The 22,951-nt window shown below is 44.9% G+C and overlaps 1 protein-coding gene across 8 annotated transcripts in view; it reads left to right on the forward strand.

Moving 5' to 3' along the window:
* Positions 1-22,951, forward strand: part of akap13 (A-kinase anchoring protein 13) — a 95,494-nt gene that overhangs the window by 56,513 nt on the left and 16,030 nt on the right. For 4 of the 8 annotated variants that reach the window (XM_028586074.1, XM_028586072.1, XM_028586073.1 and 1 more), the window contains exons 14-18: positions 1,102-1,252; positions 2,108-2,282; positions 3,142-3,202; positions 4,623-4,682; positions 4,905-4,996. In XM_028586074.1, the coding sequence (XP_028441875.1) occupies positions 1,102-1,252; positions 2,108-2,282; positions 3,142-3,202; positions 4,623-4,658 (423 nt within the window). In that variant the 3' untranslated portion in view covers positions 4,659-4,682; positions 4,905-4,996. Of the gene's footprint in view, positions 1-1,101; positions 1,253-2,107; positions 2,283-3,141; positions 3,203-4,622; positions 4,683-4,904; positions 5,044-5,443; positions 5,553-6,340; positions 6,384-7,114; positions 7,227-10,194; positions 10,361-14,469; positions 14,538-14,690; positions 14,749-16,135; positions 16,311-20,447; positions 20,555-20,721; positions 20,869-20,968; positions 21,079-21,164; positions 21,309-22,722; positions 22,849-22,951 lie in introns of those variants that run through there. The other 4 variants (XM_028586076.1, XM_028586079.1, XM_028586078.1 and 1 more) reach the window with 2 other exon arrangements.

Below are 22,951 nucleotides of genomic sequence, written 5' to 3' on the forward strand. Positions count from 1 at the left end.
AAATGAGAATCCTATTGAGGACTGTATTATTCCATGTCTCATATACTGTAGTCTTCTCACTTACATTTTGGGCCTCATAAAGCCCAAAAAAGTTTGGCAATAAAGTTCCTCAGCCAGCGACAAATACGTTGAATAAAGCGCCAAAAAAGTTTGAAAAAGGCCAACAAAAAAAACATCAAAATTGTCTGAAAAAAGTGACAAAAACATTGTAAAAAGCATCAAAAACTTCTGAAAAAGTGGTAAAACATTGAGCAAAGCGTCCAAATCGTTAAAACAAAGTGCCTAAAGCATTGAAAAAAGCGCATAAACCGCCCAAAAATGTCAAAAAATGCACCAAAAAATGTCAAAAAAATAAATAATAGCACCAAAAACTAGGTGGGCCTAAATTTATTGTGAACCTAAATTGAAATGCGGGCCGGATCAAAACCTGCGAGGGGCCTGATTTGGCCCGCGGGCCTTGAGTTTGACACGTGTGCCGTACACCAACGCTGGTATCAGCTTGGCCGGTGTGAACGGTTTCAAATCTGTTTGGTCCCCCAAATCCTGGTTTGTTGTGAGCATTTTTTTTATACATCTATGAACAGGACAGATACATTGTAAGTAGTAATATTTATGTTAAACATTCTGACACATGAATGCTCAGAGACACATGGTCAGTGTTTGTTCAGAGTGTGGTCCGTGTGACTCCCTTGTTCTGGAAGAGATCCTTCCCTCTGAGTAAACTGATAATGGTATCACCCTAACTCCACTTCCACGATCCTTTTGAAATGTGACTCCCAACACTCCCTTTTGAAAGGAACGACGGGGTTTGGACAGCAGTAGGAGGGGCTGTAGGGGTGGGAGCGTTCCTGTGGAGAACCTGTGTCCTGTGACCGCCAAATGTCCTCACAGAGACAGAAAGATCAAACGGTGAAGGATTCTGGTTGTCCCTTCCTCCCAGGATTTAGGATGAGGGCTTCTGTGTTTTTGGTGAAACTCAGAGCATGAGAGTGTTCCCCAGTAACGCCACGATGTTTCCAGCTGATCGTTTGAGCTTTCACTCACAGAAACATTGCGGTTTGATGATAACAGATCCTTCATCTCTTCTGTCTTCCTCTGCAGCCTAAAGCTCCGCCCCCCTGTGTTGGACACAGCAACAGAGGGGCGGGTGTTTCCCTCAGTCCCAGTGAGGGGGCTCTGTCAGTGGGCACGCCTGATGCTGTGGCCCCTTGGAGCTCCAGACTGGCCTGGATGTCCCAAACAGAGGACAGAGGTGAAGCCCACACTTTCTTCCTTCAATATGGAAATATTTAAAAAATACAGACTGCTTAGCAGAATCACCAGTTATTTTAGCATGTTCTTGTTTTGCTTTGAAATTATAACTCATATTCTGAGCTTTCCTTACCAGCTTACTGTAAACCAAAGCAGAAACATGCTAACACATGAAAACTAAACACCCTCCATAGTTTCAATGAAATGAGCTCTCACAGTTGTATTACTAATCTAGTATTTTACAGTGTGATGCACCCGTAATACAGATCTTTTTATACTTTATATTTCTATGCTTGTAGCGTTTGTAACATACCGGTCATGACAGTAACTTTTAAAAATGCTTGTAACATGTAATGTAGTGACAGGTGATTTTTACTTTCCATCGCCTTAATTCTACATGTACGTACAGGTTTTCCACTTTAATTGTATTTGGTTTGACTGTGTATATGTAGTATACATTACGCAGTAGTATCTGACTGCGATAAGAACAGCAGAGGGTTTGTCAGAAGCTGCTAACTTAGAATAAATGTTTCATGTGAACCTTAAAGGTCCAGTGTGTAACGTGTTAACGTTGTTCATTATCAAAATCTGTGTTGCCCGTTCACAAACTTGTCCTTTTTCATGAATATTTACCACCACCCTCAATTCCAAGTATTCCTTTTGGCTTGAAATTTTACATTTGCGTTCACATGAACTGGGGTAGACGCTCCATATTCATGCTCCATCTTGAAATACGTAACCCTAACCCTAACCCACCGTCTACAGCCGGAGATGTCTGAACATCATCCTAAAAAGTTAATGTTGTTCATAGGTGTCACAGTGGATAACCGTTTTGTTTTTCTGTTATGAATCCTAGGGGGGGGAGGAGGAGGAGGAGGAGAAGAAGAAGAGAACAAAGACCAGCTTTCAGACAGTCCTGTCTCCTCTTCAGTCTCGCGAGCCTCCGTTCGCTCCTTGTCTCCGTTCCGTCGCCACAGCTGGGAGCCGCGCAGGAACAGCGGCGCTGCCGATGTTGACATCACCCAGCGCAGGTACTGAAAGGCTCTCTAGGATTTAGCACTTCAAGTCCAAAGGAAGTACTGTACAAGTCCACCACCGCTGGAACGCCTGTTTTACACGGCTGCACATACAGTAGACGTGAATATTAGCGGAATAGTTTCATTAGCCATGGAACCAGCTTAGTAACCTGACTCCGCCAGATGGATTGCTTCGCATTTGCTCGGTATATCCATCTGGGAACTTTCCGTTGGAGAACTTTTGGGAAGGGGCGAAAATCCTGGTTAGCTGATTGGATAAACCATCTGTCTATCACCACCTATAGTTGGTGATAGACGGGCCAAATCAACCAATCAGATCAAACTCTTGCCGACACCAGTCGGGAGAAGAGCAAAAACATCTTCTCCTCCGAGAAAAGCCTGCAGTGCCGTTTTTGTGCTCTTCTTTCAATGAAGGAATACTTTCTAATTCAGATAAAACTTGCGCGATAGCTACGCTCATCTCATCCGTGGAAGCCTCCACGTTGTTTAGACTGAACAGTCGCTTCTCGTTGGGTCACACCTAAACCCGCCTCAAAACCAACGCTGATTGGCCCGGTCGTTTGGCGAACGGCTCCAAATTTTCTCTATCTCAAGATGCCAGACTGATCTGCGAGTAGAAAACTGGAGCTCGCCAGATCAGGACGCTCTCACGAGGCTACCAGCTTAGAGGAAGATTGTCTTTTTTGTGAATAAGAGCAGAAACAGGAACACTGTGTGCATGTCGATGATTCCAGCCGGACCAGCAGGTCAGTGTTAAAGTGGACCTCTAACCCCCGGAGCGGAACTCTTTCAGTCTGTGCCTCCCTTTCCTTTACCTTCCGACAGTAACAGTCCCATCTGTCTCTTCTTTCAGCTCGATGAAGAGTCTGTCAGAAGAGGTGAGGAGAGCCAAGCCCCCCCCTCCACAGGAGAAGGTACACCCTCACCACACCTTCATCCCTCTGTTTCTCTACATGTCTGCTCATTCTTCTCGTACTGCTCTATACGGTAGTGTGCTGGGCAGAAGACTCTGATATTTTAGTGAGTCACTGTCCACAGCAGGCAGCCATACACCCTGCTCCCATCAGCCACTGATGAGCAGAGCAGTGCTGACTCATGCTAGACACGCTGTCTGAGAGACAGGACTTCCTCAGATCTTCTCATTTGTACCACACTGGCTATGAAAGTGAGACAACTGTATCATAGTAACGGTATCAGTCGGTTATGAAGATCCATCCATTCATATCTTTACTGTCCTCCATAGCAGCCGAGCTATTTCACATTATATATCTCTTTGTCTCTCTGTGTGTCTGTAGTGCAGCTCAGTAGCAGACTTGAGCGTTCCATGAGAGCACGAGCAGTTATCCTGACGGGAGCCCTTATGGGACCAGACTCTTTAAAGCTATAGTTTCTCATGGAGCAGACAGAACACACTATGGACCCTATTTTAACCATCTAAGCGCACGGCGTGAAGTGCATGGTGCAGGTGAATTTAGGGCGTGTCCAAATCCACTTTTACTAGTTTGAGGGCGGAAAAAAGGGTCTGTGCGCCGGGCGCATGGTTCTAAAGGGTTGTACTTAGTGTCTTCATTCATCAGAGGTGTGTTTTGAGCGTAACATGCAATAAACCAATCAGAGATCATCTCCCATTCCCTTTAAAAGCTGCTGTGCATAAGCCTAGGAGCATTTTACTAATGCTCTTAAAATAACAATGAAATGCTGCGTTATTGACTTTAGACCAGGTTTTTGTTGGTCAATGGCGCGATCACTTCCCGCTGCCTCAACATAGCAATACGCCCAGAATGCACCTGAGCACACCTCCCTGTAAGACCAGCACGCTAATAGAACAGACATGTCACCAGCTCAGAGCAGCTGGACTTTCTTTCCCCTTGTAGTGGTGAGTGTAGACCAACTCAACTTCTTGTCACCTTCAACGTCCTGATTTTGGCACAAAAATAAAAACAGAGGCCGAGGCTTTTGCACTGTAGCTCAAAGCAGCTCATTTTCTAACTGAGACGAGGTTGGTTCTGAAACATCCAACCCTAACATCTCTGGAGGCCCCCACCACTCTGCCCTGATACACACACCTTCCAGCTGCTGGTGTCTGGTTGTAGCTGAGGATTTTCGATTTCCAAGTTGGTGATGACAAATTGAAATAAAGTTGCACCCAAGTGTGTCCCTCCGTGCGGAGTGTGTGAGTGTGTTTCCTGATTGTTAGACACATCGCTGTCATCATGAATCCATCTCCTCCATCTCATTCCACATTTTAAACATCCTTTCATCGGACATCTAATCATCTCTCCTCTTTCTTTTACATCTTTTCATATTCTCCAAATCCACCCTCCATTCCTCCAGTATGAGTTGGTGTCCATCCACCCTGCTTCGTCCTGACCAGGAGCAGACAGACAACAGAAGGTATCAGTACCGGTCAGAGCATTAACTGGACTGTGAAACACTGCAGCATGTGAAAGGATGATGGTTCTTAACTTAACTTAACGTGTGTGTGTGTGTGTGTGTGTGTGTGTGTGTGTGTGTGTGTGTGTGTGTGTGTGTGTGTGTGTGTGTGTGTGTGTGTGTGTGTGTGTGTGTGTGTGTGTGTGTGTGTGTGTGTGTGTGTGTGTGTGTGTGTGCACACAGCTACAGCCTGGAGGCTCTGCGGGGGGAGACGGGGGGGGCACACCCGGCTGACCCCCAGGACAGGACCGCAGGGCTGGATGGCCGGCACAGTGGCTCCCTGGTGTCCCTCACCGAGGAGGAGCAGGACGAAGACAGCCAGGTGTGTGTGTGTGTCTCGCATTGCGTTCATACATCCTCTGAAATAAAGCGGAGAGAAAGCTAAATCCAGCTTCCTGGTCATGTTTGCTTTTAAGACTAAAAGATGAGCCAGATCAAAAATACCTATGATCCAGAAGTTATCCATATCTGCAATAAGTGGAAGACAGTTGTGTGATGGGCTTCCATTTCACTAAATGTCCACAGATTGTTTTCTGTACGGAATAAAATGATAGTAGAAATACCTCACCCTCATTTAATTTAGTAACATCTCTAGATAGAGTAATATAGATGGAGAGATAGAAAATTAATATTATTATATCCCCGTGTGTGTATATGTGTGTTTGTGTGTGTGTGTGTGTGTGTGTGTGTGTGTGTGTGTGTGTGTGTGTGTGTGTGTTCAGACATCCCATCAGGTACTGTCAGCGACAAACAGCTATCCTGCCATGTTCCATCACCAAACCCTCACCAAATCCATCTCCATGGTGGCCATCAGTCACCGCGATATAGATGGTGAGTTTCTGTTTTAATTTGTTTTCTGTCTTTGTTTTTCCTCACCCCCCCCCCCCCCCACACACACACACACACACACACACACACACACACACACACACACACACACACACACACACTCTCTCTCACTCAGAACCTCTGCAGTAAGATTGTTCTTTACCTTTCCTGTTGATGCTGCTGCTGTCCATCCGTGCCCTTTAGCCAATGGATTTCCTCGATGAAAAGCAATGAGTTAGGATCTCTTCCCCCCGCTCCTTCCCAAACATAAACGCTTCTCTTCCATTGGCTTATGATCCCCGTGCTGAAAAGCTGCCGATGCTTGGGACATTAGGAGGACTGGACAGGAGCGCCTCCTCTGTCCTTTTGTCTCTGTCCAGTATTGAGCCTGGTCCCTGTCCTGAAAGGTCTTTAAAGGAGACCTATTAAATATAATACTGTTTTCAAGTTGCAAACTTTTGATTTTTGTTTCTACTAGAATATGTTTTCATGCTTTAATATTGTAAAACTCATCCTGCCCGTGGCTGCTGCAGAAAAAGAAAAAAAAAGTGATGTTCAATACTACCAAGCAAATTAGTCAAAACCCCTAACCAGGTGGAAGGATGTCCAGGTCATGTGAGTGCTCGGTTGAGAGAAGGTGTGGCTTCAAGTGGGTGTCCTTTCAGTGAATTGTAATCTCTAAACCTGAACTGCCGTTTACTGTTTGTGGCCCAGAGGTAATCAGTGCAGTAAAACAGTGTTGCCATGCGGTGTGGCTGTCACATGACGTCTGTCCTCTTTGCTTCCTGTAGCGGTCAGCTCATTCTCCAGTAACTCGGGCTCCCTGGAATACAGGTAAGAATGGAAACTCTTCCTTGATTTCACTCTGTCGTTAGATGTAGTCATGCTTTCAAAAGTCTTCTTACTTCTTAACCCTCGTGTTGTCCTCGGGTCCAATTTGACCCATTATCTCAAAGTTTCTCCATCAGAAATTTGGGTTTTCTTTCAACCAAGTTGTCAAAAAATAAATAACGTGGATGGCTCTTCACAAGTAAAATAAATCAGTTCACTACTTTTCACTAGTTTCATTGAATTTGGGTGTTTTTATTCAATTACATAGCATCTGAAAAAGAACTGATACAAGAACGTTGAAAAAAAAAGACCAAAATATTGGAAAAAGCTTTAAAAATGTGGGGAGAAAAAAAAAAAAAAATCAACAAAAAGCATCGAAAAAAGTGACAAAAAACACCTGGAAAGCTTCCAAAACATTGGGAAAAGTTACAAAAATATCAAAAAAGACGACCAAAACGTTTTTGACTCAAAACAAAAAGTTGCGTGGTCAAAGGGAAGGCAACACAAGGGTTAAACTGCACTCTCACAGCTGAGCACAATACATTTCCAGGTATTGACACAGGCTGTGGTTCTATGTATGCTACTTCTAGTGCAGTGATGTAATTTCCAGCAGGCAGCAAAACTTCTCACACTTAATGTGCGTTGACGCATAATCCTGTGTCTGTGTCTGTGTCTGTGTCTGTGTCTGTGTGTGTGTGTGTGTGTGTGTGTGTGTGTGTGTGTGTGTGTGTCAGTATTTCGGAGGAGGAGCCGGGCCCTCTGCGGAGCGACACCGAGGGGAAAGGAGGGCCTAAAATCAGTCGCACGTTCAGCTACCTCCGCAGCAAGATGAGCAAGAAAGGCAAGGTGAGAACGACACGTGCAAATCGTCCATTGTGCACGTCCAAAAATCCAGACGCGAGCACTGATGGTAGTGATTTATTTTCTCCTGATTGGACACATGCAGCCGGATAGTCCCAGGCTGTGTCAGAGTCTCGTGCACCGTCCCTGTGTTTGGTCTGGACCGAGTGAACACGGCGGCAGGTGGAAAAAGACACTGCAGAACGTGTTAGACATCGGCTGACACGGACAGAACTGTCTTGTTCTTACAGCCAGAGCCACAGCTAAATGCACAACACATGACATTATGCAACCACTAATGATTGATTAGTGTATTAGTAACTAACCCTAACCCACCCAACTGATCCCAGGCCTGTGATATGTTAGTGCTGTCACATATTAGAGGAACAAATTCACGTTTTACACCGAATCATCTGTTCAGCATTATCTTTAGAAGAATATGACCGTAACCCAGCAAACAAGAAGTGAAACTGAATATTCAAATAAGTGAATGAGACAAAAAATAGTTACCAAGACAAAAGGTCCATGAACCACATTAAGAACAAAACATGAAAGCATAACAGAAATGTTTCATAACTATAATAATCCTACATTTAAAATGACATCTTGGAAGATGAATTTGAGTCATTTGTTTCTAATGAGGTGGAGGCTCTGTGAAGATGGTGGGAGTTCTGTAAAAGTCTGCATACAAAAGTGGAAGGGGAACTCGTGTGTGTGTGTGTGTGTGTGTGTGTGTGTGTGTGTGTGTGTGTGTGTGCGCCTGTGCGTGTGTGTGTGTGCGTGTTTGTCTATATGTTAGATGCTAGCTCACTTCCTGATTTGAACACAGACAGACAACGAGCAGCAGCAGCTTGTCCACAATGACTGAATCTAAAAGACGACAACACAAAATCCAGACAGACAGGATTTACACTGAGGATTAGTAGACGACAGACAGACAGACAGACAGACAGACAGACAGGACAGTTACAGCCATGCTGAGGGGGTTCAGTCTCTCTGTGAGGTGGAGGTCGGATGAGGTAAGAAGAGTTGGTGTGTGTGTGTGTGTGTGTGTGTTTGTGTGTTTTAGTGGAGTATCAGAGGGTGACCAGAGGTTTGTTACTTGGTAACAAGGTGCATAAAGAGAATACATGAGTGGAAAGTGATGTGATCGTTTCATCCCATTTGCAACATGAGATCACTTTCCTCTCGCCTTCCTCCTCATCAAAACAAACGGCACAGCTGATGGGAGAGATCACTTTAGTCAAACAGACCGTGTAAAGTCTGTGATTGTCTCTTTCAAAACGTTACACAAACTGCCAGACAGATGTGAGTCTCTTCAAGAACTCTCACGTTTTCTCTGTGTGGAGGTGTAAAGTTCTGTCTGGTCACCATGTTATCTCTGTGTGGAGGTGTAAAGTTCTGTCTGGTCACCATGTTTTCTCTGTGTGGAGGTGTAAAGCATAGGCGCTGATACTGAGCAAAATACTGAGCACCCACGTATGCCAGACTGCCAGTAGACTACATTCATTTAAAATGTAACATTGCAGGTGGTGCTAAGTGGAGCGTCTGTCATAGTGTGATAACATTTTGTCGACTAGGTTTTTGACTACTTTTTAAAGGGCGTGCACCGGTGAGCACCCAAGGAGGAAAACATAAATTGGCGCCTATGGTGTAAAGTTCTGTCTGGTCACCATGTTTTCTCTGTGTGGAGGTGTAAAGTTCTGTCTGGTCAACACGTTTTCTCTACTTCAGAATGGGATGAATTCAAAACTTCACTCATAAATATATCAAATTAATTTCAAATTAATATCTAAAGCAACAGGGTTTTACTGTGAGGTTCCATCACCCACAGCTAGCTGGAACTGTGTCTGAAGTCACACCACACATTCTTCTATGAGAAGAAGTTTATAAGACGACATGTCTGATAATCTCTATAAACAGACATCTTCAGATGAATGCAGATAGATTTAAAAGAATACTTATAAAATGTGTTCCGCCTCTTTTGCTATCCACACGGACTGTTTACCTGCATGCAGCCAAAGCCCTCTCAAACGTGATTGGTCAGTACTACTCGGGACTACAGACGGAAACCAGAATGCTTCCGATACTAAAATCAGCTCCTGTTGCCTCCAGATTCTGTCTTCACATGCAGATATCTGTCGACAGAGGTGTCTGCACTTTGTTTGCACATACAGTATCTCACAAAAGTGAGTACACCCCTCACATTTTAGTAAATATTTCATTATATCTTTTAATGGGACAACACTGAAGAAATTACACGTTGCTACAATGTAAAGTATTAAGTGTCCAGCTTGTATAACAGTGTAAATGTGCTGTCCCCTCAAAATAACTCAACACACAGCCATTAATGTCTAACCCGCTGGCAACAAAAGTCAGTCCACCCCTATGTTAAATTCCCATAGAGGCAGGCAAATTTTTATTTTTAAAGGCCAGTTATTTCATGGATCCAGGATACTATACATCCTGATAAAGTTCCCTTGGCCTTTGGAATTAAAACCCCCCCCCCACATCATCACATACCCTTCACCATACCTAGAGATTGGCATGGGGTACTTTCCATAAAATCATCTCTCAATGTAAATCAAACCAGCTATTAGGCTAACCGACATAAAACCATGCCAATCTCTAGGTATGGTGAGGGGTATGTGATGATGCGGGGCTATTAAGCTGTACACTTAATACTTTACATTGTAAAAAAAGTGTAATTTCTTCAGTGTTGTCCCATTAAAAGATATAATGAAATATTTACTAAAATGTGAGGGGAGTACTCACTTTTGTAAGATACTGTATGTACACATATTATTGTTGGGCGCTATCACAGTTTAGATTTTGGCATATGGGTTATTCCATAACAGAAATCCTATCTCTCTGGGTATATTAGGACAGTGTGGGCCAATGGAATTACAGCATCAACAATCCAAATATGTCCTCCATAAACATGGAAAATTTCTATCTCTTTTATTGCCTCCAGGAGAAGGAGAAGGAGAGGAAAGGAGAGAAGGCACGAGATAGTAAAGAGAAAGAAAAGAAGAGTGCCAACGGTCATCTCTTCATCTTGGTCAGTTCATGTCCTTCCACCGCCGGCTGTCAGCACTGCAGCAAAGCTCTGCCCAGCAAGGAAAGCTTCCTCTGCAGCAGTAAGACTCTCTCCTTCCTTTTCTCCTCTTCTGTCTCACCTCAACGTTCCCACCCCCTCCTTCCTTCCTCTTTTTATTCCTCCTCCTCTGTGGCCACCTCTTCCTCTTGTAGTCTTCAGTAGTTTCACTATGATGTAACGGTCTTATTTCCCCTTTAACTCTTTGTTTCTCACATAGTTTCAACACTACAGCCATATCCGTTTTTAAAAAGAAGCCATTCATTTCCAAACGTGGAAGGAAAGAAGACAAACCTTTATGAATCCCTCTGATTTGCTCTCTTAGACTACCTGTAGGGAAATGTTCATTATTATTTTTAAATAATGAATAAAGTCCATCCATCCATCTTCGTCCGCTTATCCGGTATCGGGTCGCGGGAGGAGCAGCTCCAGCAGGGGACCCCAAACTTCCCTTTCCCGAGCAACATTAACCAGCTCCGACTGGGGGATCCCGAGGCATTCCCAGGCCAGGTTGGAGATATAATCCCTCCACCTAGTCCTGGGTCTTCCCCGAGGCCTCCTCCCAGCTGGACGTGCCTGGAACACCTCCCTAGGGAGGCACCCAGGGGGCATCCTTACCAGATGCCCGAACCACCTCAACTGGCTCCTTTTCGGCCGAAGGAGCAGCGGCTCTCCGAGCTCCTCACGGATGACTGAGCTTCTCACCCTATCTCTAAGGAAGACGCCAGCCACCCTCCTGAGGAAACCCATTTCAGCCGCTTGTATGGATCTCGTTCGTTCTTTTGGTCATGACCCAGCCTTCATGACCATAGGTGAGGGTAGGAACGAAAACTGACCGGTAGATCGAGAGCTTTGCCTTCTGGCTCAGCTCTCTTTTCGTCACAACGGTGCGATAGATTGAATGTAATACCGCACCCGCTGCACCGATTCTCCGACCAATCTCCCGCTCCATTTTCCCCTCACTCGTGAACAAAACCCCAAGGTACTTGAACTCCTTCACTTGAGGTAAGGACTCATTCCCTACCTGGAGTAGGCACTCCATCGGTTTCCTGCTGAGAACCATGGCCTCAGATTTAGAGGTGCTGATCCTCATCCCAACTGCTTCACTCTTGGCTGCGAACCGATCCAGTGAGTGCTGAAGGTCGCAGGCCGATGATGCCATCAGGACCACATCATCTGCAAAGAGCAGCGATGAGATCCCCAGCCCACCAAACCGCAACCCCTCCCCACCCCGACTACGCCTCGATATCCTGTCCATAAATGTTACAAACAGGATTGGTGACAAAGCGCAGCCCTGGCGGAGGCCAACCCTCACCTAAAACGAGTCCCTCCAGGATCCTTGCGAGAGTGAAGAGCTGGTCCAGGACGGAATCCGCATTGTTCCTCTTCAACCCGAGGTTCGACTATCGGCCGAACCCTCCTTTCCAGCACCTTGGAGTAGACTTTACCAGGGAGGCTGAGAAGTGTGATACCCCTTCAGCAAGGGAAACTTTGAACATTGTCCACTCGGGTTCAATGCCCCCAGCCTCCACAGGGATGCACGAAAAGCTCCGACGGAGGTGTGAGTTGAAAGTCTGTTGGACAGGGGCCTCCTCCAGCCGTTCCCAATTTACCCGCACTACCCGTTTGGGCTTAACAGGTCTGTCCAGAGTCTTCCCCTGACCCAACTCACCACCAGATGGTGATCAGTTGACAGCTCTGCCCCTCTCTTCACCCTAGTGTCCAAAACACACGGCCTCAGATCAGATGAAACGATTATAAAATCGATCATTGACCTTTGGCCTAGGGTGCTCTGGTACCACGTACACTTATGAGCATCCCTATGTTCGAACATGGTGTTCGTTATAGACAATCCATGACTACCACAGAAGTCCAACAACAAACAACCACTCTGGTTTAGATCAGGGAGGCCGTTCCGATGTGTCTCCATCATTGCCCACGTGCGCGTTGAAGTCCCCCGGCAGAACAATGGAGTCGCCCACTGGAGCCCCATGCAGGACTCCAGTCAAGGTCTCCAAGAAGGCCGAATACTCCAAACTCTTGTTTTGTGCATATGCACAAACAGTCAGAGTTTTCCACCCCACAACCCGCAAGCGTAGGGAGGCGACCCTCTCGTTCACCGGGGTAAACTCCAACGTAGCGGCGCTCTGCCGGGGACTTGTGAGTATCCCCACACCCGCCCGGCGCCTCACACCCTGGGCAACTCCGGAGAAGAAAAGAGTCCAACCCCTATCCAGGAGTATGGTTCCAGAACCGAGACTGTGCGTAGAGGTAAGCCCCACCAGATCTAACCGCTAGCGCTCCACCTCCCGCACTAGTTCCGGCTCCTTCCCCCACAGAGAGGTGACATTCCACGTCCCCAGAGCCAGCGTCTGCTGCCCGGGTCTGGTCCGTCGAGGCCCCTGACCTTCACTGCCACCTGTGTAGCAGCGCACCCGAGCCCAGCGGTTCCTCCCACAGGTGGTGGGCCCATGGGATAGAGAGGGAGTTGCCACGTTGCTTCTTCGGGCTTTGCCCAACCGAGCTCTGTGGCAAACCCGGCCACCAGGCGCTCGCTGACGAGCCCGCCATCTGGGCCTGGCTCCAGACGGGGGCCCCAGGCTTCCTCCGGGCAGGGTAACTTCACCTCTTCTACGTTGTTTCATAGGGTTTTTTAACCATTCTTTGTCTGGCCCCTCACCTGAGACCACTTTGCCTTGGGAGACCCTACCAGGAGCACACAGCTCCAGACAACACAGCCCTCAGGTTCATAGGGACACACAAACCTCTCCACCACGATAAGGTGATGGTTCCCGGAGAGGAATGAATAAAGTGAGTCCATCCAAATAAAGAGTATTACAGTACAAGTGTAGAAGTCTGTCTCCATAGGCTAATGAATGATTTCAGTCATTTGTCTCGTGTTCTCCCCAGTTCTCTCTCCCTCTAAAAGCTCCTGCTCTTCTACTCGTCACAGTCAGTCTCAGCTGCTCACAAACTTAAAAAGCTGTGGTAATAAATCATTTTGTAGGAGGAAGAATCTATCCAGGAGTTGGAATGGTGGTGTTTGAGGGGAATTTGGCGGGTGGTGTTTGAGAGGAATTTAGCTCTCCAGGCGAAGTCAGCCTTACGAGTGCGAAAGCAGCTCAGCATACAGAGATAATGCTGAACGAGAATGTCCTTTCACAGAGTTCAGAGTGGAACAAATTCCTAAGGACGCTAAAGTCAGAGGACCTCTGAAGAACAAAGGCGTGTTTCTTTTAAAGTGCTCATATGATGCTCATTTTCAGGATCATAATTGTATTTAGAAGTTATATCAGAATAGGTTTACATGGTTTAATTTTCAAAAAACACCATATTTTTGTTGTACTGCACATTGCTGCAGCTCCTCTTTTCACCCTGTGTGTTGCGCTCTCTGTTTTAGCTACAGAGTGAGACATCTCACTTCTGTTCCATCTCTGTTGGGAGTCGCACATGCAAAGTAGCTAGGTAAGGACTACTAGCCAGTCAGAAGCAGAGTATGAGGGCGTGCCCTGACAGTACCTAGGTAAGGACTACTAGCCAGTCAGAAGCAGAATATGAGGGTGTGCCAATGCTAGCAGCTAGGTGAGCATTATAACGTGTGTTCCAAAGTGACCAGGTTCGTCTCTGAAGTAAAGGCTGGACTACAATAGAGCTGTTTGGAGCAGTTTGTGAACAGTGTTTTCTGTTGGAGATGGTAAGTCCCTTTGGGGTGGACTTTGGGCTATTTCACTTTGTAAACCTATAACATGCACAAAAAAGATATATAACACAATAAAGGAAAGGGAAAAAGCCAAAAAGCATAATCTGAGCACTTTAAAAGCAACATCACTCCTGAGATACTTTAGATGTTATTCATCTGAACTGAATGGTTGGGTTTATCAAGGCACAGTGTGCCGCTAGCATCAGGGTTTTAGCAGCTATGTTAGCTAGCTTCCCGGCCAGGTGAGCCGCACTAGCACGAGTCACTGGTGTGCGTTGATTGGTTTTGGGTTAGAAAGGTTAATATCGCCAGCAGAATGAAACTTTAACCGTCATCTGTTGCTGTTTGGCGTGAGAAATAAATCGCCAGACCTCTTTCACCTGACGGTCCTCTACATTGTCCCAACGGGAGGTGGAATGCGCTTGTTTCTAATGATCATCATGTGTTTGCAGACTGTGGAGCCAGTGTCCATAAGAGCTGCAGAGAGAGTCTGTCTGTCTGCACAAAGAGCAAAACAAAGGTAGGTCCCATTATTACTTATGTTAATATATGTAGCAGTAGCAGAAGAACATGCATACATGTTTGTATGACTTGTGATCAATGGGACTCTGAGAACATGGCCAAGACTTTGAGTTTTAGCTTCTAGCTCATGATGTGCTGTGTTTGTTTCCAGCAGCAGATGCTGGTGCCAGAAGCTGTTCCTGGGTCAACTGTGAACATGAGGAGTAAATGTAAGAACACATCCAAACCAGCACACTCTTGCTGAATATGTTAACGAGACAGAGGGCCCTATCTTGAACCCGGTGCAGCTCAGCGCAGCGCAAAGCCCGACGCCAGTGTCTAGTTTAAGACCGACGTAGTTGTCAGTTTCCCATCCAGCGCCCGCGTCGTTTAAATAGCAAATGCACCTGCGCCCATGGGCATGCTGTTCTTACAGGGAGGTGTGTTCAGGTGCATTCTGGGCGTATTGCTATCTTGAGGCAGCGGGAGGTGATCGAGCCATCCACCAACAAAAACCTGGTCTAAAGTCAATAACGCAGCATTTCATTGTTATTTTAACAGTATATTAGTAAAATGCTCCTAGGCTTATGCACAGCGCGCACACACTATGCTTGTTACACACACAGGGACGCACAGCAGCACACACAAATGCAGAAGATTACAAATAAAAATATTACGGTGCAAATCCTCCATCATAACAGCAATGCTCCAAGGTCCAAACGCGCCTGGCTTTTAAAGGGAATGGGAGATGATCTCTGATTGGTTTATTGCATGTTACGCCTAAAAACACACCTCTGATTAATGAAGACACTAAGTACAACCCTTTGCAACCATGCGCCTGGAGCATAGACCCTTTTTTCCGCCGTCAAACTAGTAAAAGTGGATTTGGACACGCCCTAAACACACCTGCGCCAGGCGCTTCATGCTGTGCGCTTAGATGGTTCAAATAGGACCCAAAGAGTCAGAAAACCACCTAGCAGGACAGTAAACACTGTTCTTATCTGATTAGACTTTTTCCACACACTCCACACTCAACGGATTGTTGCTGAGTGAACCTCAGGGGACACCAACAGATACCTCCATCTTTACCATCAGACTTCTAAAGTCTGTCCGTTGCTTTATTTTGTTTGTTCCTCGTCTTTTTCCTTTATACAATAACACCTGGGATGACGTGTGACGTGTGTTGCATCCAGTTAGGGTCTCTTAACAATAAGTGAGCACGCATTAACTTTTCTTCTGAAGCTAATGATGTTATCAATCTCTATCACATGTCAGTATGTCACACTGAGGGCGCACTGGAACACAACTTCTCTCTCCAAAGTATTCTTTAATGCCAGAGAAAGTCTCCATTAGCAATGATAAAGAGTCCTAGAGAATCTGAATTGGTACATGTTACTCTTCCCATGAAGCTGCAGGTGGAAGGGGGGAGGGGGGGTGGGGGTGGCAGTAATAGATACAGTATTATTTATCTAATATCTACTGTATTTATCCAATAATGAATTATTATTATTATTACTGCTAAAGATCTGTTGAAAGAGTTATCTCAGTCTCAATCACACATCTACATTCCCTAACAAACGAGGCGGTAATGATATGAAGTGTGACGTGTGCACGCAGCGACGTCTTCGGCATCGTCCGTGTCCTCCGCATCGTCCTCGTCCTCCCGGGAACGCTGGACCACAGCAGCCAGCCCTGACGACCAGTTCCCTGTCCTGTTTCCGCGGAGACACCCCAGCATCTTCAACACAAACAGCAACCTGGCCAAGAGCATCTCCACCAGCAACATAGCAGGGTGAGGAACCCACAAACACACTCACAGACACACACACACAGACACATGCACGCACATCCGTAATCACAGCCTGTCTGACTCTAATGTCTCAGTACATCTTTCCTTGTTTCCTGTGTCAGTGTGAAGCAATTCAATTCAATTCAATTTTATTTATAGTATCAAATCATAACAAGAGTTATCTCGAGACACTTTACAGATAGCGTAGGTCCAGACCACACTCTATAATTTACAAAGCCCCAACAATTCCAACAATTACAGTAATTCCCTCAAGAGCAAGCAGTGCGACAGTGGCAAGGAAAAACTCCCTCTTGGGAAGAAACCTCGGACAGACCCAGGCTCTTGGTAGGCGGTGTCTGACGGGCCGGTTGGGGGTGTGATGAACAGTGGCAATAATAGTCACATTAATAATGGAACAGTGACTGGATGTAGCGGGAAGCTGCAGGGTTCAGCCGGAAGAAGCATGACATTGCAGGGCACCGCTGAGCTCGGCAGGGAGTGCAGCAGGACCACGGCGACAGCTGGAACCAGGATCTTGGTGCCAACGTTCTCCAAGGAAATACGCTGGGGAAAAAACATAAGGACTCCGGGGAGTAAACTCCCCAGAAGCTAGGATTAGTAACAAGCATTTCTGGGACTGGATACACACAAATAGTAATAGTAAAAGTAATAGAAAGGGAGAGGAGAGAGCAGCTCAGTGTGTCAAAGGAAGGAAGGAAGTCCCCCGGCAGTCTAGAACTATAACAGCGTAACTATAACAGCGTAACTAAGAGAGACAGGTCATAAGGAAAGGTAGCTTTTTCGGGCTTAGAACTCTCCCCTGCCGGATCGGGCTTGGCTGGCCTGCCTCCCTCTACTTTGTTATGTATTATTAGTCTAACAATTATGAAGAGAAGCAGGTGGGCCAGTTAGGTGAACACTGCAACTCCTCACTCCCTAACTATAAGCTTTATCAAATAGAAGAGTTTTAAGTTCATTCTTGAAAGCGATTACAGTTTCTGCCCCCCGAACCCAGATCGGGAGCTGGTTCCATAGGAGAGGAGCCTGATAACTGAAGGCTCTTGCTCCCATTCTACTTTTTAGAGACTCTAGGTACCACCAGTAACTCTGCATTCTGGGAGCGCAGTGCTCTAGTGGGACAATAAGGTATTAGGAGCTCTTCTAGATATGATGGTGCTAGACCATTTAGAGCTTTGTAGGTCAATAGAAGGATTTTAAACTCAATCCTGGATTCAACAGGAAGCCAGTGCAGAGAAGCTAATACAGGAGAAATATGATCTCTTCTCTTAGTTCTTGTGAGAAACACGCTGCAGCATTCTGGATCAGCTGGAGAGTCTTAAGGGACTTATTTGAGCAACCTGACAGTAGGGAGTTACAATAGTCCAGCCTGGAAGTAACAAATGCATGCACTAGTTTTTCAGCGTCGTTTTGAGACAGGATATTCCTAATTTTGGCAATGTTACGAAGATGAAAAAAGGCTGTTCTTGAGGTTTGTTGTAGATTGGCATTAAAGGATATATCCTGATCAAAAATAACTCCTAAATTTCTGACAGTAGTGCTGGAGGCCAGGGCAATACCATCCAGAGTAGCTATATCTTTAGATAATGAGGTTCTGAGGTGTTTAGGTCCCAGTACAATAACTTCAGTTTTGTTAGGGTTTAACATCAGAAAATTATAGGTCATCCAGGATTTTATATCTTTAATGCACGTTTGAAATTTAGCTAGCTGACTGGTTTCGTCGGTTTGATTGACAAGTATAATTGGGTGTCATCCGCATAACAGTGAAAGTTAATTGAGTGTTTCCTAATAATATTGCCTAGAGGAAGCATATATAAGGAGAATAGAATTGGTCCAAGCACTGAGCCTTGAGGAACCCCATGGCTAACTTTAGCGTGCTTGGAGGATTTATCATTAACATTAACAAATTGAGATCGATCAGAGAAATAGGACTTAAACCAGCTTAGAGCAATTCCTTTAATGCCAATTAAGTGTTCCAATCTCTGTAACAGGATTGAATGGTCAATAGTGTCAAATGCAGCACTAAGATCTAGTAAAACAAGAATGGAGACAAGTCCTTTGTCTGCAGCAGTTAAAAGGTCGTTAGTAATTTTCACCAGTGCCGTCTCTGTGCTATGATGCTTTCTAAATCCTGATTGCAAGTCATCAAATAAACTATTGCTATGTAGAAAATCACATAACTGATTAGCAACCACCTTGTCAAGGATCTTGGAGAGAAAGGGAAGGTTAGATATAGGTCTATAGTTTGCTAAGACCTCAGGATCGAGGGTGGGTTTTTTCAGAAGAGGTTTTATCACAGCTACTTTAAATGACTGCGGTACATAACCTGTTAATAAGGACATATTGATCATATCTAGTAATGAAGTGTATACCACGGGTAACGCTTCTTTAAGTAGCCTCGTTGGGATGGGGTCTAAGAGACAGGTAGATGGCTTTGCTGAGGATATCTTTAATATTAATTGTTGAAGGTCTATAGGATAAAAGCAGTCTAAGTATATGTCGAGACTAGTCGTTATTTCTAGCGACTCTGCGTTTAAAGGTGAACCGTTAGAGGTTGAAGGCAAAAGGTGATGAATTTTATCTCTAATTGTTGTAATTTTATCATTAAAGAAGCTCATGAAGTCATCACTACTCAGAGCTAGAGGAATAGATGGCTCAGTAGAGCTGTGACTATCTGTCAGCCTGGCTACAGTGCTGAAAAAGAAACCTTGGGTTGTTCTTGTTTTCTTCTATTAGTGATGAGTAATAGTCTGATCTGGCCTTTCTTAGGGCCTTCCTATAGGTTTTCAGACTTTCTTGCCAATCGAAACGGGATTCTTCCACTTTGGTGGAACGCCACTTACATTCGAGGTTTCGCGAGATTTGTTTTAATTTTGGGTTTGGGAGTTATACCAAGGTGCTAATTTCCTTTGCTTCATCATCTTCTTTTCAGGGGAGCAACAGAGTCTAAGGTCGTCCGTAGGCAAGTCGTAGCACCGTCTACAAATGTATCAATTTGAGAGGGACTGAGGTTAACATAGAGGTCCTCGGTTATGTTAAGGCATGACATAGAGTCGAATGCTGTTGGAATATCTTCTTTAAATTTAGCTATAGCACTGTCAGATAGGCATCTGGTGTAGAAGCTTTTATCTAATTTAATATAGTCAGGTAGTAAGAATTCGAAAGTGATTAAAGAATGATCTGACAATACCGAATTCTCTGGAAATATTATTAAATCCTCAATTTCAATACCATATGCCAGCACAAGGTCGAGGGTGTGGTTGAAACAGTGCGTCGCCTTGTGCACACTCTGACTGAAACCGATTGAATCCAGTAATGAGTTGAAAGCAGTACTAAGGCTATCATTGTCAACATCCACATGGATATTAAAATCACCTACAATAAGTACTTGGTCTGATTTAAGGACTAAACATGATAAAAACTCTGAAAATTCAGATAAAAATTCAGAATACGGACCTGGAGCCCTGTAAATAACAACAAATATAATTGGCTGTAATGTTTTCCATTTTGGATGTTGAAGATTAAGAACAAGACTTTCAAAGGAGTTATAATTTAATTTAGGTTTAGGAGTAATTAACAGGCTTGCATCAAAGATGGCTGCAACTCCCCCTCCTCGGCCTGAGCCTCTAGGAATTTGAGTATTAATATGACTGGGAGGAGTGGCTTCATTTAGACTGACATAGTCTTCATGGCCCAGCCAGGTTTCAGTAAGACAAAATAAATCAATGTTGTTATCTGATATCAACTCGTTAACCAATAATGCTTTAGAAGACAGAGATCTAATATTTAATAGTCCACATCTAATTTTCTTATTTTGTTCTATCGTTGCAGTCGTTTTAATTCCAATTAGGTTGTTAAGTATAGCGCATCTTTTGTTTACCTTTGATTTAACCGATCTGAGTCGGGGAACAGACACCGTGCTTATTAGACTATGAGTGGGTGACTGCTCCAACGGAAGCACAGGGGGGTGTATTGCACTGCACCCCTGATTACTAATATCAAACTTGGGTTGTCATGGTTTATGTCTGATAAACTCGGTCAGATTCAAGCAGCATGTATATGTGCTATAGAACTTCAGGTTGTGATTATTTTAAAAACTTCTCATGTTCACGTTCCTTCCAGGTTAGATGACGTTCCACTCAAAGGCCTGAAGTTTCTGTCCCAGTCCACTGACTCTCTCCATCAGGGGAGCAAAGTCAACGCCTCCACAGAGTCACTCACTGATGAAGGTACACACACACACACACACACACTCACACTAACAAGAAAAGGAGTGTCTGACAAAGCTGATCAACAGAAAGTGGTCTCTGATTGACGCATATTCCTGCATCTGACCTTCTAATTATTTCTCTGTGTGTCTGTCTGTGTGTGTGTGTGTGTGTGTGTGTGTGTGTAGGTACTGAGATGATGGACAGTCAGCTGATGGGCGAGTTTGAGTGGGACGTTAAAGATCTGGAAGCTGATTCCTGGAGCGGCACGATGGACAAGAAGTTCTTGAAAACGTTGAAAAAAGATGAGATCAAGAAACAAGACGTCATCTATGGTAAGATATAAATCTATGAATAGTATACTATTTGATGTGTAATTGTTGCTGCGCTGTGCGTATACAGGTGGCCTACAGTAAGAGGTGTGTGTCTCCACAGAGCTGTACCAGACAGAGTTCCACCATGTGAGGACTCTGAAGATCATGTCTGACGTGTACTATAAAGGCCTTCAGAAGGAGCTGCAGCTGGACTCGCTCACTCTGGACAAGGTGAGCTAACCTCTGGACATACACACAACAGTATTCATCTTCGAAATACACACATTAAGGGCCCGTCTGTCTATCGTTCTCGGTAGATTTTCCCAGTTATGGACGACCTGTTGGACACGCACACACATTTCCTCACGCTGCTGCTGGAGAGGAAGAGGGCGTCTTCCACTGAGGCGCAGAAGGACAGCAGCTTCCTGATCTGCAGCATCGGGGACGTCCTGCTCAGCCAGGTGAGCCAGAAGAAGAGAAGAAGAGAAGGGTGTGCTCTGGGCACGGTGTTTGATGAGTTTAAGGTCCTAGGGTTAGGAGACAGATGAGAAGAGAGTGCCGGTGTTCTGTTTTTGAAATTGACTTCAAAGGTCAATAATTGGTCAAAGCATACAATACATTACATGTTCATATTCCTGTACCGTTTAAAGCCAGACTGGTCCACACAAGTTCTCTGCTGAGGGTGGTGTTAGAGGAAAGGTCCGGGGGTTAACTCTCAACAAGTGGAATTCCATTTGGTCCTAACTTTAAATATGGCTTGTATCTGTTTAAAGATGCAGTAGGTAAGCCTTATAAAACTAACTTTCTGTCATATTTGCTGAAACTGACCCTATGTTCCAGTAGAACTACATGAAGCAGGTCATTTAAAATAAAAACGGCTCCTCTGGCACCACCTACAGCCTGTAGTGCAATTTGCAAAAATCCACCGCTCCCTGTTCAGATGCACCAATCAGGGCCGGGGGGGGGGTCTAACTGCGTGTCAATCACTCATGCACACGCATTCATCCTCTCTTGTGGGGGGAGGGGCTTAGGAGACCGTTTTGGGCTTTAGCGGAAACGGGGGAGGGACTGAGAAGTTGTCGATGTTCAAATTCTTTGGCTAGGTCCTGGATCTTCACAATCCTACCTACGGCACCTTTAAACAAATGAACTCTTTTGAATGTTCAGTTTAACCAACTTAAAGGGAAACTTCACCGATTAGCATTAAGCTTTGTATCAGTAGAACCCCGGTAGTATTTTTGAATGACCATGCTTCCCTCCCTCATGTCCCCCTGAGAGGGGAGATCTCTGTATTGAGGGTCTGGAAAAAAACCTCAGATGACGCAAAATGACGATTTTTGCGTCATCTGAGGCTTTTTTGCCCAGAGGCAAAAGACTACAGCCTGTATTCATTGTGTATTAGGAGCCACTTCCGCATATCCCAAAGGGGGTTGGACTGTCGGCTTTTTCCGGAGATTGCCAAGGAAAAAACGAGTGTCAGCCATCTTGAATCCTCGCTTAGCTTCTCAGCAGGAGCAGAAACTGTTCATCCCGACGGAAATTTTGGGACGCGAGCTTTTATTTTGAAAAGTAGACGGGACGGCATGATATGGGACGCTCCAGGCTGCAGCCATACAGTCTTGGAAATTTAAGAACAACAATTATGTGCATTCAAACAACCACACACGTGTACCACCGGGATACATTGGAACACATCGGAGAATATGCAGGACACTTTATTACGGACGCAATACTCGACACACATTTGTCACATTTAATCCCTTCATGTGAATGTGCACACAGTTATATATATATATATATTAAATATTTAAATGGAATATATATAGTTATATATATATATATATATATATATATATATTGTGTGTTTGAATTCAGTTTTCAGGCTGCAGTGCTGATCGGATGAAGAAGGTTTACGGGAAGTTCTGCAGTCGCCACAATGAAGCTGTCACTCTGTACAAAGACCTGCACGCCAAAGATAAACGCTTCCAGGCTTTCATCAAGGTCAGCACTCATCTCACACCAGCTCCTTTATATCAGATGTATATATATACATACATATATTCTATATTTCATATGGCACATATGTGATTGTGAAGTGCTGCTT

Source organism: Perca flavescens, chromosome 8 (genome assembly GCF_004354835.1).
Source record: "Perca flavescens isolate YP-PL-M2 chromosome 8, PFLA_1.0, whole genome shotgun sequence".
Taxonomy (NCBI): Eukaryota; Metazoa; Chordata; class Actinopteri; order Perciformes; family Percidae; genus Perca; species Perca flavescens.